Source organism: Metarhizium robertsii, assembly GCF_000187425.2.
Source record: "Metarhizium robertsii ARSEF 23 chromosome Unknown MAA_Scf_1, whole genome shotgun sequence".
In the NCBI taxonomy this organism is placed as follows: domain Eukaryota; kingdom Fungi; phylum Ascomycota; class Sordariomycetes; order Hypocreales; family Clavicipitaceae; genus Metarhizium; species Metarhizium robertsii.
This window is the reverse complement of record NW_011942149.1, coordinates 353,782-366,464: the sequence shown is the minus strand read 5'-3', so window position 1 is coordinate 366,464 and position 12,683 is coordinate 353,782. Positions and strand designations below refer to the sequence as shown.

Below are 12,683 nucleotides of genomic sequence, written 5' to 3'. Positions count from 1 at the left end.
TAAATTTCTACTTTAATTACTTAATAAAAAATATAAATTATTAATATTTTTATATTATTAATATAAATAAAGTTATATTTAAGTTTTATATAAAATAATTTTAATTCTCTTAATAATAGCAGATAATTTATTTCCTTTTTTTATTAAAAGGGAAAAATAAAAAAAGGCCGAGAGGATTAAGTGTTTAAGTCTGCCGGTTGCCATATTCACTTGACCGTTTCTTTGTACTAGAGCCACGTGGTTACTGCTCAGTTTTTGCTCACATTGCAGGTTCAAGTTATCTAGGCAAACAAGTATTCCGGCTGTGAACTCGTTTGCAATATTATTATTGGTTAACCAAGTAGTTTCTCACCCCCCACTTTCATTGTTGATATCCCGACCTGTGGTAACATGAAGGAAGCGACCTTTGCCCTTATCCTTGCCCTTGACATTGGGGGAACTTTATGCACTTGACCGTGTTGCAAAAAAGTCCAAGTTGATTACCTTTTTTGCTCTGAAAGCCAGCAACTCTCAGCGCCCCTTACCCTTACCGCGTGAAAGGTCTTGTATTTCGAAAAGCTCTGCAGTTGCTGATTGATACTGACGGCGGATTATTCAGGTTTTGAGGTTTTGCCCCAACAACAACAACACCGCCATCATCAGCATGTTTTCAGATAAGCAGATGACCAACGCAGCCGACAACGACGTTATCGAGCAGCCCGGTAGTAGCCGCCAAGTACGTTACACGGCCGCTGACAGCTCGCAGTACGCTACGACGACCGATGATCTCGCAGGCGCAGGAAGGGACGTGGCTCTGCGCTCCGGGGCGGCACCAACCGATAAATGGTCGGTGCAATACTATTGTGTGTCACGGATGGTTTCTCGCGGGAAAATTCCGCCGAGGCATCGCCCGGCAACATCCATGCTTTTGTTTGGACCCCCGTCCGCGCGCAGGGCTCAGCCGCAGGAGCAAGTCCCGGGACCTCAAGAGGCTGCACGACGGCCGGGTCCGCGACCTCTTCAAGGGCTGGCTCCGCGACCTCTTCAAGGGCTGGCTCCGCGACCTCTTCAAGGGCTGGCTCCGCGACCTCTTCAAGGGCTGGCTCCGCGACCTCTTCAAGGGCTGGCTCCGCGACCTCTTCAAGGTCAAGGGCCGGCTCCGCAGCCGCCTCAGACGCAGAACGCTCAGAGGCCTCAGCAGAAGCGCGCCAGAGGACGCCGTTCACGCGGTGCCAATCGTGGCGGCGTGCAGAAATCTGGTCAGCAGGGGACATCGTCTTCCATGTCTGCTAGCGACCTCATGGCCAGAATCAACCGGGACCCGGAGCTCCTCAGACAGGTGGAGGAGCTCATGTTGCGGAAGGAACAGGAGACCTCTCGGGCAGCCGTAGAGAGGGCCAAAAGGGCAGCCATTTGCGGCAATTGCCTCAAGGTTGGGCACACAGTCCGGGACTGTGCTCAACCGGCCGATGACGGCTATGTCCACGGCTGTCCTATTTGTAACGGGTCTGATCATGAATCAGCCCAGGGTTGTAAAATGCATTGGCCGCACCGCCTCGAAAGGAGGCTGTATTGGGCAATCGAGCAGCGCGCTCGGCGTCCAACTCTGGCCGCCTTTCCCAACTGGCTGGATGTCTTCACCGAGGCCCGGAACGCGGGCAATGACATGGAGGCCTTGCCACAAAGCTTCCCGTGGACGCCACTCTTCAGCCGGACCCTCATCCGGGAATATCCGGACACAAAACATCCCTGGTCCAACTTTGACTACGTGGCCAACAACTCGTCCGCGTTGCCGGTGGATCCTCTTGTGACGGACCAGGCCGCCGTCATCGCAAACGACGCGGTGATTCGCAGTCTACTCTCGAGACCGGTCATTGGCAATACTGGTGGCTGGCCATGAGATCATGAGAACTAGGATGAGGACGAAGACGGCGAAATACTTGGAGCCATTCAAGTCATAATTGGACTTATACATGGGTGTAATACTGTGCTAAAAATTTAGTTTCTCGTTTCTTTTCCTTTTCTTTTTTTTTCGGGCTCTGTGGAGGTAGATGAGGGAGAGAGGGAGGGGGAAGCAATAATGCAATTCACTACTGGTGTCTTAATATAATCTGTCAATGTTCTCAAACGTCTGGTCTTAATAATGCTCGATCCTTGTGTGTCTATAAAAATTATGCGACGGCACATTTCACCGATGCGACAACAAAATGGGCCTTGTCGGAAGGGGAAAAAATTAAAGTTCATAATTGCATATCGATTATACTGGTCCGTGTTTTTTATTCTTTGCCGGAACTCGTATGGCAGACATCTAGATGTAATCACCATGTTGCATTGCAAAACCACTCAGATCCCATTGCCGCCGTCAAATCCCAGTGACAGCTACACGACTCGGCGCACCTTGCGGAACTCCAAGCCAATCCTGGGCTCCCCCATTACGTTTTTATAACATTGATCAAAGAATTGCAAGGCACAAGGTAGGAGCCACAACAAAAGTGTATATTATATGCAATAAAACGCCAGGCCCAAACTATGTACAAATTGGCCTTAATCGCCGAATCCCTCCCACGTCTCATGCCCGCTTTGGGAGACTCGAACCTTCATTCTGATGAGAGCAAGTGCCAATGCTCCAGAATGAGGCAAGGCATGAATACATTCAATGCCCGTGGGTGACTTCAATTTCAGGGCATCGAAGCCAATGTCCTCCCAGTCGACGCAGTCTGCTTCAATCCATCGAAGACGCATTCCGCGCGCATCAATGTAAAGAAACATGTCGACTGATTCGACAACAACAACCCCGGGCGAATTTTCATCCAAGGTTGTACGGGCATACAGCTGGACAGTGTCGCACACGTGCCCTTCTTGTCCTTGGAGGAGGAGGGCCTCGACCAAGGCGCCATCGTCGCCCTTGAGCCACGCTCTCTGTGTACCAACGAACCCAGAGAGGTCAGCTCCGACCGATGGCCACCGCTCCGATACGATTTGGAGGATCTGGCCCAACATGAGACAAATGGGCAGCTCACAGGCTGGCAGGCCACTGATGGCATCTGTAGCCAACTTGCAGAGTCCCTCCGACACACTGGCGGCTGCGGCGAGTGCAGAGACGACAGACTGGAGCAATGTGAGGGCCTCGCAGCCGGAGCCAAGAAGCTCATCGCGCCTTAGCGCGAAAAACAGCTTGATGAGTGCCTGGTCTCCGTGACAGGCATGAGGACAGGTCTTGTCCGTCTTGCCCATGTCGCCGCTCCAGACATCCAGCCAGAGCCAGCCCGCGTAGTCGGACTCTGCGGCAAGCTTCCGCGGCGAGTCATTGACGTACTGCAGAAGCGCGTCCCAGTCGTCTTCGGGCTGTCCCGGGCTGTCGGTGATGCTCTCCATGACATTGATGGAGGCATCGATAAGAGACGTCTGAATAGCCGCCCTTTCTTCCTGCTCTTGGAACCTTGTTTTGGAGGCAGCCGACTCCATGTCAAGAGAGGCCAGCTGGTCCCGAAGCCTCTTGTTTTCCTCAATGGCTTCGCGAGCTTGACGCTTCGCCGATTGAAGCTTCTCCGTGGCAGATTGGCGTTGTTCCGCCTGCAGGGAGCGCACGGCTTCGAGCTCCGTCGCCAGCTTTGCCTTGTCCTCTAGTAGCTGAGCAATCTCACCCCGCGCATCAGTAAGATCACCCATTGCACGAGTAAGATCGCCCTGGAGATCATTCACGATCCCGATTGGGAGCTGGCTTGGCCGATCAAGGTCCTGCAAAGCCTTCTCGAGCTTTTCAGACCACGCAGGTCCCCAATGCTGCAGCATCGCCACCGATATATTCGGGTTTCTCAGGATGTGGTCAAAGGCTCTTTGTCCCACATAGTCTTCTCGGTCTCTAGCCAAGGCGCCCAAGTCGTCTAGATTCTCATCCTGGCGCAGATAATCGTCCAGTACCTGGTTCCCCTCCTCGCAGACACGTATCAACTGCTGGAGGTCGGCAGCCATGGTCTTGTTGACCACTGACCTGTCCGAGTACTCCTTGAGCTTGGCAGTAGACTGGTCGCTGTACTCGAAGACATCGGCCAAGTCGCGCTTGGCCGTGGTGTCGAGATTTTTAAAGCTGTCAACGACTTGCTTCAACTGCCTCTCCACATCCTTAATGGCCGGCATGCGAATACCGAGACCTAGATTGTGAGTCATTGCGAATGTGTCGAGTGAGTACGTGATTGCTGTCGCTGGAAAACTCGAGATTGTACAAGGTGGAAAATTTTTTAGAGTGAATACTTTTCGAGTCCCAATATCTGCCTGCACTTTGACAACTGGCAGCTGATTTTCGTCGACGTCAATGGTGTGAGCTGACAGCTGCCAAAGTCTACACCATCTCAACCAGACTTTTCGACGAGTCTTCGTGTCTTGGCTGAAGCACTTATCAAGCCTCCCAACGAGGAATTGGATGGTCTCCGGAGTTGGCTCTAACTGAAAATCATAGTCTGAATACTGAAAATGCCAGGCTTGCCAGTGAGCTTCGCAGCGCGTGATGAAGAGGCTCGATTGACCAGTAATTGAGGCTGCAGATTGGGATGCGAGACAGTTGGAAGCTACCAGGCTCTGCTGTCACTTCTCTAAATGTCTTTGTTTATACAAACGTTTAATGTTCGGAGACAGCGCCATGGTGTCTGGTTACGATATTAAACTTCACATGGCAAAATGTCACCAAAATAAATAACTGCATTATTCGGATTAACGGCAATAACAAGATGTCAAGATGTCAATTAAATGTATACATCAAGTTACTCAACCCTTCCCCAGGCATAACCGAATCCCAATCCTCCGCTTTCACATGCCATCCTCGGCAGTTCATTCTCACACGCCCTCTTTTTTTTAAATAATGGCAGCCGAGTTTGTGAGAGAGGCGACGCAATATCCAGTGAGTGTAGCAAGTTCGTCGTCGCGGCCAATAGTGCCACTGCTCACGAGGTTGTCCAGAAAATAATAACAAGTGAATGTGCTATTATTCATGGCAGGGATAGCTACACGGCTTTGCGTACCTTGCGGAACTTCAAGCCGATCTCGGGCTCCCCCATTTCATTATCGAAATAGGTGCGCTTGACGAGAATGCAGTCCCCATGAATGGGACACTGGCCATTCTCCGGCTCGATTTCCTCGCCGTTGCAGATTCCTCGGAAACAGAACCAATCTTCCCTTGGTCCCGAGTCAACCAAGCGCATTGCCAAGTAGAGGTTGTCGGGTTGCAGAGTATCTAGCAACAATTGACACACCTCCTTTGGTTCTAGGTTTTCAGCCCCAACCACGTTGAGAATGGCTAGACTGGTCAAAAGCCTATCGATTGTACTGTCCCAGAATCGCAGACTCTGGTACTTGTGCAGCCATTGTGGTTTGCCCACCTCCGTAGTCGAAGGGGGCGTCGGGCCGCCGAGCTTGCCCAGATCACTGGAAATCTGGTCAACCACCTCCGAGGTGCCGTCAATCTGCTGCTTGATCGACGTGATAGTCTCGGAAAGCTCTCCGAGCGCCGTCTGCAAACTGTCTGGGGTTGCCGTTCCCCGCCAGTTTGTCAGCACCTCGAGGTGTTGAGCAAGACTCTCCGACATTGCAGAGACTGCCTGGCACACCTCTTGAGACGCAATCTCTCGGTCGGCGTCTTGGCTCAGGATTCTGGTGGCCAGTCTCGCAACTTCGGCGCCTTTTGGATAGTCTGAATCCATCAGCCATGCGCTCATGGCTTCGACCTTGTCGCCGAGAACCGCAATGTCCTCGTTCTGCACGAGCTTGTCTCGAGCAGAGTCGGCCTGTCGCACCGTGTCGGTCAACTCGACAAGATCGGCCTTTTCGGCCAGGTTTGTGTTTGCCAACTTGCTGTCGACACCATCAACCTTGGCGGACAGCTTTGCCAATTCCGCTGCCTGCGCCTGGCATTCCGAGTCCCGGGCTTCGTTGTTTTGCAACACGATGCTTTTCAGTTCCGCCACGTCGGACCGCTGGGAGAGGTCTGCGCGGATGGAACCGACCTTGGAGGCGAGATTCAGGAAATCAAACCTCCGCAGGGCTTGGTCCGAGACCGTCTGACGCAGCTGCCCCAGGGCTGCGTCGTGGCAGGCAATGGCCTGCGAGACCTGTGCAGTCAGGTCTGTAATGTCACGCCTCTGCACACGATCGTGGGCTGCGTCCAGCAGCCCGCACGACTCCAGATCCGACACTGTGGCCAGACCAGAGACGACGCTGCTCACAATGGCATGGACCTGCTCTTCCGACAGCAGCGTCGACCCCTGCGGAATCTTTGCGCAGAGCTCCGAGGCCAAGTCTCGGGCAAACCTAACAAAGACGTCGTAGGTAATAAAGCCGTCTTGGTTATCGGGTGAGCCCTTGAGCTCTCCCAGAGACCTCGTCACGCGCGATGCCGTCGGAAGGCGGCGAGCAACCCTCGACAGGCCGGCGACGTCGTCTTTTAGCTGGTCGACGGCCTGCTGTCCAGCAAGGCCACCCTCGACTTCAAGACGACGCCCGATGCCGTCAATGCCGTCCTTCAGCCGGTCAATAGCCTGCTGTCCAGCAAGGCCACCCTCGACATCGAGACGACGCCCGATGCCGTCCACGGAATCACCAACAGCCGAGAATTGGAGGCTGACAGCTTTGTCGTGATCCTCGACCGCTTCCTGGACCAGCCCGACTTTGGTCTCGACGGCGTCGACTGCGTCATTCAGGAGAGCCAGCGTCTCCCTTTGAGACAACAACAGCTCCCCCAGCCGGTCTTGTTGGCTCGTTGCGGCCGACTGAAGACCTGACGCCGCTCCGACCAGGCTCTGCAATACAGGGAGCCCCGAGACGGCAGACTCGACGTCACTCCTTGAGGGTAAACCTCCAAGAGCTGCCCGCTGCTCGTTGAGAGTCTCTTGCAGCTTGCAGACATCTCCATTTTTGGCCACCGCCTTGTCAAGACTCTCAAGTCTCGACTTTATGGCTGAGAGCTCGGTGTCCAGCAAGGTTTGGACCCTGTCGAGCTGGTCTTGACGACCAGCTACCAGCTCCCGCGATCGACGATTGACGTCGTCGCGCGTCTCCTGAAGCGAGGTTTCGCGGACAGTCAATGCTGCCCCTTGCTCAGCCAACCTCCTCTCCTTTTCGTTGAGGCGCTCTTCCTTCTCGTCGAGGCGCTTCTCGCGCTCAATCTGGCAAGGGGACGCCTCGGCATCTGCCCGGCGAACCTGTGTCGCGAGTGCAATGAGGCGGCTGTCAAACTGCTTCTCCATGCGCTCCGTCAGCCTTGCCTGGATCGCCTCGGTCTCTGCCTTGACTTGGTCCTGCAGACGAGTGTCAAACGTCCTTTGGAGCCTGTCAAGTTCCGAGCGAAGCCGGGCCTTTGCACTCTCAGAGACTTGCAGCTCAGTCTCTAGGGCAGCCACTTGTTGAGCTTTGATGCCATCTTCATGATTCTGGATCATGGTTTCGGCCCGCTCACACAATCTCTTTGTCCATTGCAGGATGGTCAGTCTGGAGTTTTCCTCGACTGCTTCAACGGACAGGCCCCCGAAAAATTCCTCCATGCCCCTAATCTCCCTCCGCAGGATTTCAATTTGTTCAGTAAACGCCATGTTGGCGTATCGTTGAATGCGTTTTTTTTAAAAAAAATTTAAAAAAAAACAGACGATAAAACTGCGGGTGGTGTGTATGTTGTGGAAAAAATTTCCAAATCTAGGCGCATTTCTTGGGGGGGCTGTTCGTGACTGATGGACTCTGGGAAGGAGCGCGGGAGCTCCTTCCATTTTCGCCAACACACATGTCCCCATTAGTTGCGCGTCTGGAATCAGTTCAATTTTCGTCAAAAAGAGCTTGGAATTCATTTCATGTGTAAATAATGTGTCTGGTAAGCCTGTTTCGGGCAGACGTAAAATCTTGTATTCCCTTCCAAACTACCAGTTCTTGATCTACTTGTTCTCGCAACTCTAGTGTCAATATCGCTTCCAGCACCCATTGATAGGAACAGTTCTATTGCGGTTTGGTCACGATGATCTTCCCAGTCATGGTTCAACACACACGTCTAGAAACATGCATGCCACCTGGTCAGGACAGCCCAGTCGACTCAGTGTTGACCAATGGAGACGCAACGTCTGGCTTCTTGGGGGCACTCGTGGCTGCCGGCTGTCCGGTTGTCAACCATACCGTTGTATGGTGAATGGGATGGAGTGGCATATCAGATGGTTGCCAACTTGACACCTGTCAAGCACTGTTCGACTGCTCTACTCCATCGCTGCCGAGAAATTTTCTTCCTTGGCTCGTCATCCATCTACAACACTTGAAACATCTCGAAACCAACAGCGCAGAAACAAGCTTCAAGACATCATCCAGACACCATGTCGAATGTATCCGTCGGTTCGGCCAATGCCGCGTTTGTGACGCCAGCAACGGGCGTTCTCGATGCCTACAACCGCCGAAACAACATGCATGATGCGAGCCGGGAGTTCTACAAGCTCCTTGACGATCTACAATCTCCAGCAGTGCGTGACCGCCTGAAGAGAGCCAAAATTGGTATTGCCCAAACCATCGAGGCATTCGAAAAGGGCTATGAGACAGATTACGTCGTCATACAGCTCGCAATGTCCATGTCTCCGCTCTCCTTTCGAGCTGTTCTCTCGGGCACAGTCGCTTGGCAAGCAGCCAAGACGACTAGTCATGACTGGTATTCTGCGGCCGGGCCAGGAGTTTACGCTGTCGGCATTGGAGTAAACGGGCGTGGAGGCAGTTTCTTGTCTGCACAGGAAATCCGCCGTCTGGCAGAAGGCATTGACCGGTATTCCGCTGGATACGATGCCTTGCAAACAGCCGCTGGCCAGCGAACCTCGAGTCAACGTCAAGACGTCAGATATCTGCGCAGCGTTGACAATGCCATTTCCAACTGTGTCGCTTCAGCAAAAGGGGGTCGAAGCATCGACAACCCTAGCGAGCAACAGCGCGCACTCTTGTTTTCAGAGAGACTCCGAGAACGCGCCCAGGCCATCGAATCCGTTGATCCGACGGGCCAGACGATCCAAATACAGAGCCCGCTCTACGTTGGATGCTCGGAAAAGCTGGAACAGCGGACTAGAGATTACGTTGCGCCGGTCAATCTCGGCAACATAAACAAGTTGCTGGCTCTGACCCTCAACGTTCTGAAGATGATGAATCTTCCGTCTACCCTCTACGTTCGCCCCGTCATTCGCATCTGGGAGCGACATCAGCTTCCATATGCAGAGCGGCTTGTTGCCACGCTTGCCGAGTCATTGGTGGCGCAAAACGGCTTCAACGCCAGGGAAGCGGGAGGACAGGCTTGCCCGTTCAACCCGACCGCCTTCCAAACCGCCAAATCCGTCGTCTTCTCCGTCAAGCCGTACTTGCAACGGCATATTGATGGGGTTGATACCGTGCTCAAAGACAGGCTGAAATTCATCCAAGAGGTGAAGAGGCTGAGCCAGTACCTGTCCGATCTACAGCAAGAGATTGATGGGACTAGGCAACAACTTCGCAGTTTCATGGCACTCAAGCCGATTGGGTGGACGGCAGGCATCGCAATGCTGCAGACCAAACTGCAAAAGCTCTGTCAGCAGACGGACATGCTGGTGGACTGGAAGGTTCGCATGCAAGCTGTCATCGGCCTTCAAAATGCCATGCTGCCGCCGCCGCCGTCCGCGGGCCATCAATCTGCTGACTCTCAGCTGCCTTTATCGGCAACAGAGGTCAGATGGGTGCCCGCGACTCCCGTTGCTGGCCAGGGGAGACGGCCGCTTCCGCTCTCGTCATCGTCAGTGGTGACTGTGATTCCGCAGACCTCTGACTCTTCATCATTACCCGCGATTGATGAAATGGATGTCGATTGAGCTTGATTGCAGGCAACTTACTTGGAGCGTCTACAATCATTCGACACGACCCTTGCTGTACGTCCGTTGACGATGCCAGGACTGTCGAGTCAGGGGATGATTGAAGGTGGTTGGTCGCGGTCTTCCTTTTTTTTTTTTTTTTTTTAGAAGCAGGGTATAAAACGGGTCTGGAAAAAAGTTCTGCAGTCATTAGTAGTATCAGACAATTTACTTGTGCCTCCCAAAATAACTTGTTTCCGCTGTGTGAACTGCTGTTTTCTCGACAAAAATGCTGCTAAACCTGGAGGCAGGAAAACCGTCATCCCGCAACACAAAGCCAAGAGAAAGTCGCTGACCACTCGATTAGCCGGGATACGTCGTGGAAATGGGCTCAAAGGGACAGACACCTACGCTGTGTTCTGCCTCGCACGGCACAACAGCCACGCCACGACGAGTCTCTGCCCGTCCAAAGACCATGGTAGTACTCACAAATCGTTTCTTTACTCTCAGGGACAAAGTCTACACACTACGCTAGCTGAGAAGTGGCCTTTACATGATTGTATCCCTCGCCATCAGTGTAGTTGTCAGGTTTGGCCCGAGTCGCGTGCAGAGGGACATGAGATTGTGTTACAACTCTCTTTACACTCGTGGACGGTATATATGGGACTGTACAGAGGAATTTACCATGAGGTCACAAGAGCTCGTCATGTAATAAACAGGTTGTATTGTGAGAGAACTAAAGAGTCAACCAAAAGGTAACGGCGCGATCCACGCCACTTCAAGTATGTCCAGTAAGGACTTGAACGGCTTCCTCATCACAAGCCTTGGCCAGCCTCTTCCCCAGGCGCCACGGCTAGTCCATTTTACAACCTTGCGCCGATTTATAGCCAGACCCGTTGTACATGGGATAGCAATGGATAAAGCTATCCCCGTAAATTCCGCCACGATTAGCGCCAAGCGAACCGCGCGTTAAAAGGGGCGAATTCGCCCATCCTCCTCATCGTCCTCCTCTTCAGGCGATGACGGAGCCTGCCCTTGAGGTTGTGCCTGTACACGGCCCTGAGCCTCTTGAGGTCCTGGAGCTTGTCCCTGGACGGTCGGCAGAGCGAGTTGTCTGGTTTGAATTCCAAACATGTTTCGCGGAGGCTGGAGCGGCGCCGGAAATAGCCCACGAGCCATCATGCGCGACGTACAATTGTCCAGCTGTCCCTGGATTGATCTCTGGACTTCTTCCTGGATCGATCTCTGGACTTCTCCCTGGATTGATCTCTGGACTTCTTCCTGGATCGATCTCTGGACTTCTCCCTGGATTGATCTCTGGACTTCTTCCTGGATCGATCTCTGGACTTCTCCCTGGATTGATCTCTGGACTTCTTCCTGGATCGATCTCTGGACTTCTCCCTGGATTGATCTCTGGACTTCTTCCTGGATCGATCTCTGGACTTCTCCCTGGATTGATCTCTGGACTTCTTCCTGGATCGATCTCTGGACTTCTCCCTGGATTGATCTCTGGACTTCTTCCTGGATCGATCTCTGGACTTCTCCCTGGATTGATCTCTGGACTTCTTCCTGGATCGATCTCTGGACTTCTCCCTGGATTGATCTCTGGACTTCTTCCTGGATCGATCTCTGGACTTCTCCCTGGATTGATCTCTGGACTTCTTCCTGGATCGATCTCTGGACTTCTCCCTGGATTGATCTCTGGACTTCTTCCTGGATCGATCTCTGGACTTCTCCCTGGATTGATCTCTGGACTTCTTCCTGGATTAATCTCTGGACTTCTCCCTGGATTAATCTCTGAACCTCTCCCTGGTCGGTCAAGGGCAGAGCGCGCGTAGGCGGAATTGTCCCATGAGAGACCATTTCCGAAAGGCGCCTCTCAAACTCCTCATTTGGCCTAACAGTCAACTGTGAAGCTCTTTCTCTCATTGCGCGTCGTAGGTTCTCGGTTATAGCTAAAAACTCCATGTCCTCGTTGTTACCTGCGCTGTTTGTTTGCTGGTTGGAAGACATGATTGTTTTTACGCTATTGGGAGATGTTGGGAGATGTTTGGGACGTTGTCGATATGTGACGGTTAGAGGGAAAAGTTTTTAAAAAAGGATGCGTTTGCGTTTATTGGGAGAGTAGCCGGTTTATGGAATCTAGTAGCTGGCAGCTGGCAGCCGGTGCCTGTCTAATAAGCTCATATTTCAGCGTTTGCTAGCATAAATCCTTGACTACACAAGGGCCAGGCTTGTTTTGTCCGGCAAGACATCGACGAAGTGAATTTGTTATTATAAGAGCATAAAAGTGCTTACGGCACCAGCGCTTTCACCGCTATAAAGATTATCTCGTCCATATTATAAGCGAGCATCCTCTGCCTCTGTATAAACAGAGGAAACAAAGACGCTGTCAACGAGTGCGTATCTGAGTTTCTGCTTTGTACTGGGTGCGTTTACAATACATGTTTATAATGTGCTCGCGATACCCGCCCGAGAATACACTTTATTTCGGGCCTTGCATTTCCGTCTACCAAAATGGCTGTTATTCTCCATGAATATATCCCTTCAAGTCGCATCTCCACGATGTAGTCCGGCTAATCGAGGGGTCCGCTAAATCTCCAAAGCTAATATCAAATACAAAAGGTAGCTGCAAGTTCGATTAAATACACTACAAGTACCAGCCTAGTATCAATTAACGTGCTGTCTCTTATACTTGGACTTGGCGATTATAATATATACTCTTTTTTACTTTTCTTGTACGTCTTGTCTTGATAAACCTACTATTATATCTTATATAAAAGTATAAATTTATATTATAACTGTGTAAAGTAATACAAGTGTACTAAAGTATTTTACTATTATAAGTATAAGCCTTAGCTTTATTTTTTAACTTATTACATTTTTCTT

The 12,683-nt window shown here is 51.9% G+C and overlaps 5 protein-coding genes across 5 annotated transcripts; 2 read left to right on the top strand and 3 right to left on the bottom strand.

Moving 5' to 3' along the window:
* Positions 1 to 643: 643 nt before the first annotated feature.
* On the top strand, positions 644 to 1,879 carry MAA_01709 (zinc finger domain-containing protein; the record flags this gene model as incomplete). Its single annotated transcript, XM_007819707.1, has 1 exon — positions 644 to 1,879. One exon carries the CDS (start codon positions 644 to 646, stop codon positions 1,877 to 1,879), a length of 1,236 nt encoding a protein of 411 aa, XP_007817898.1.
* Positions 1,880 to 2,523: 644 nt separating this feature from the next.
* MAA_01708 (uncharacterized protein) lies at positions 2,524 to 4,146 on the bottom strand (the record flags this gene model as incomplete). The annotated part of the gene is made up of 1 exon (XM_007819706.1): positions 2,524 to 4,146. The coding sequence occupies one exon, from the start codon at positions 4,144 to 4,146 to the stop codon at positions 2,524 to 2,526; it is 1,623 nt and encodes a 540-aa protein (XP_007817897.1).
* Positions 4,147 to 4,976: 830 nt separating this feature from the next.
* On the bottom strand, positions 4,977 to 7,556 carry MAA_01707 (uncharacterized protein; the record flags this gene model as incomplete). The annotated part of the gene is made up of 1 exon (XM_007819705.1): positions 4,977 to 7,556. The coding sequence occupies one exon, from the start codon at positions 7,554 to 7,556 to the stop codon at positions 4,977 to 4,979; it is 2,580 nt and encodes an 859-aa protein (XP_007817896.1).
* A 759-nt stretch (positions 7,557 to 8,315) lies between these two features.
* Positions 8,316 to 9,815, top strand: MAA_01706 (uncharacterized protein; the record flags this gene model as incomplete). Its single annotated transcript, XM_007819704.1, has 1 exon — positions 8,316 to 9,815. One exon carries the CDS (start codon positions 8,316 to 8,318, stop codon positions 9,813 to 9,815), a length of 1,500 nt encoding a protein of 499 aa, XP_007817895.1.
* A 948-nt stretch (positions 9,816 to 10,763) lies between these two features.
* MAA_01705 (uncharacterized protein) lies at positions 10,764 to 11,807 on the bottom strand (the record flags this gene model as incomplete). Its single annotated transcript, XM_007819703.1, has 1 exon — positions 10,764 to 11,807. The coding sequence occupies one exon, from the start codon at positions 11,805 to 11,807 to the stop codon at positions 10,764 to 10,766; it is 1,044 nt and encodes a 347-aa protein (XP_007817894.1).
* Between the last annotated feature and the right edge of the window lie 876 nt (positions 11,808 to 12,683).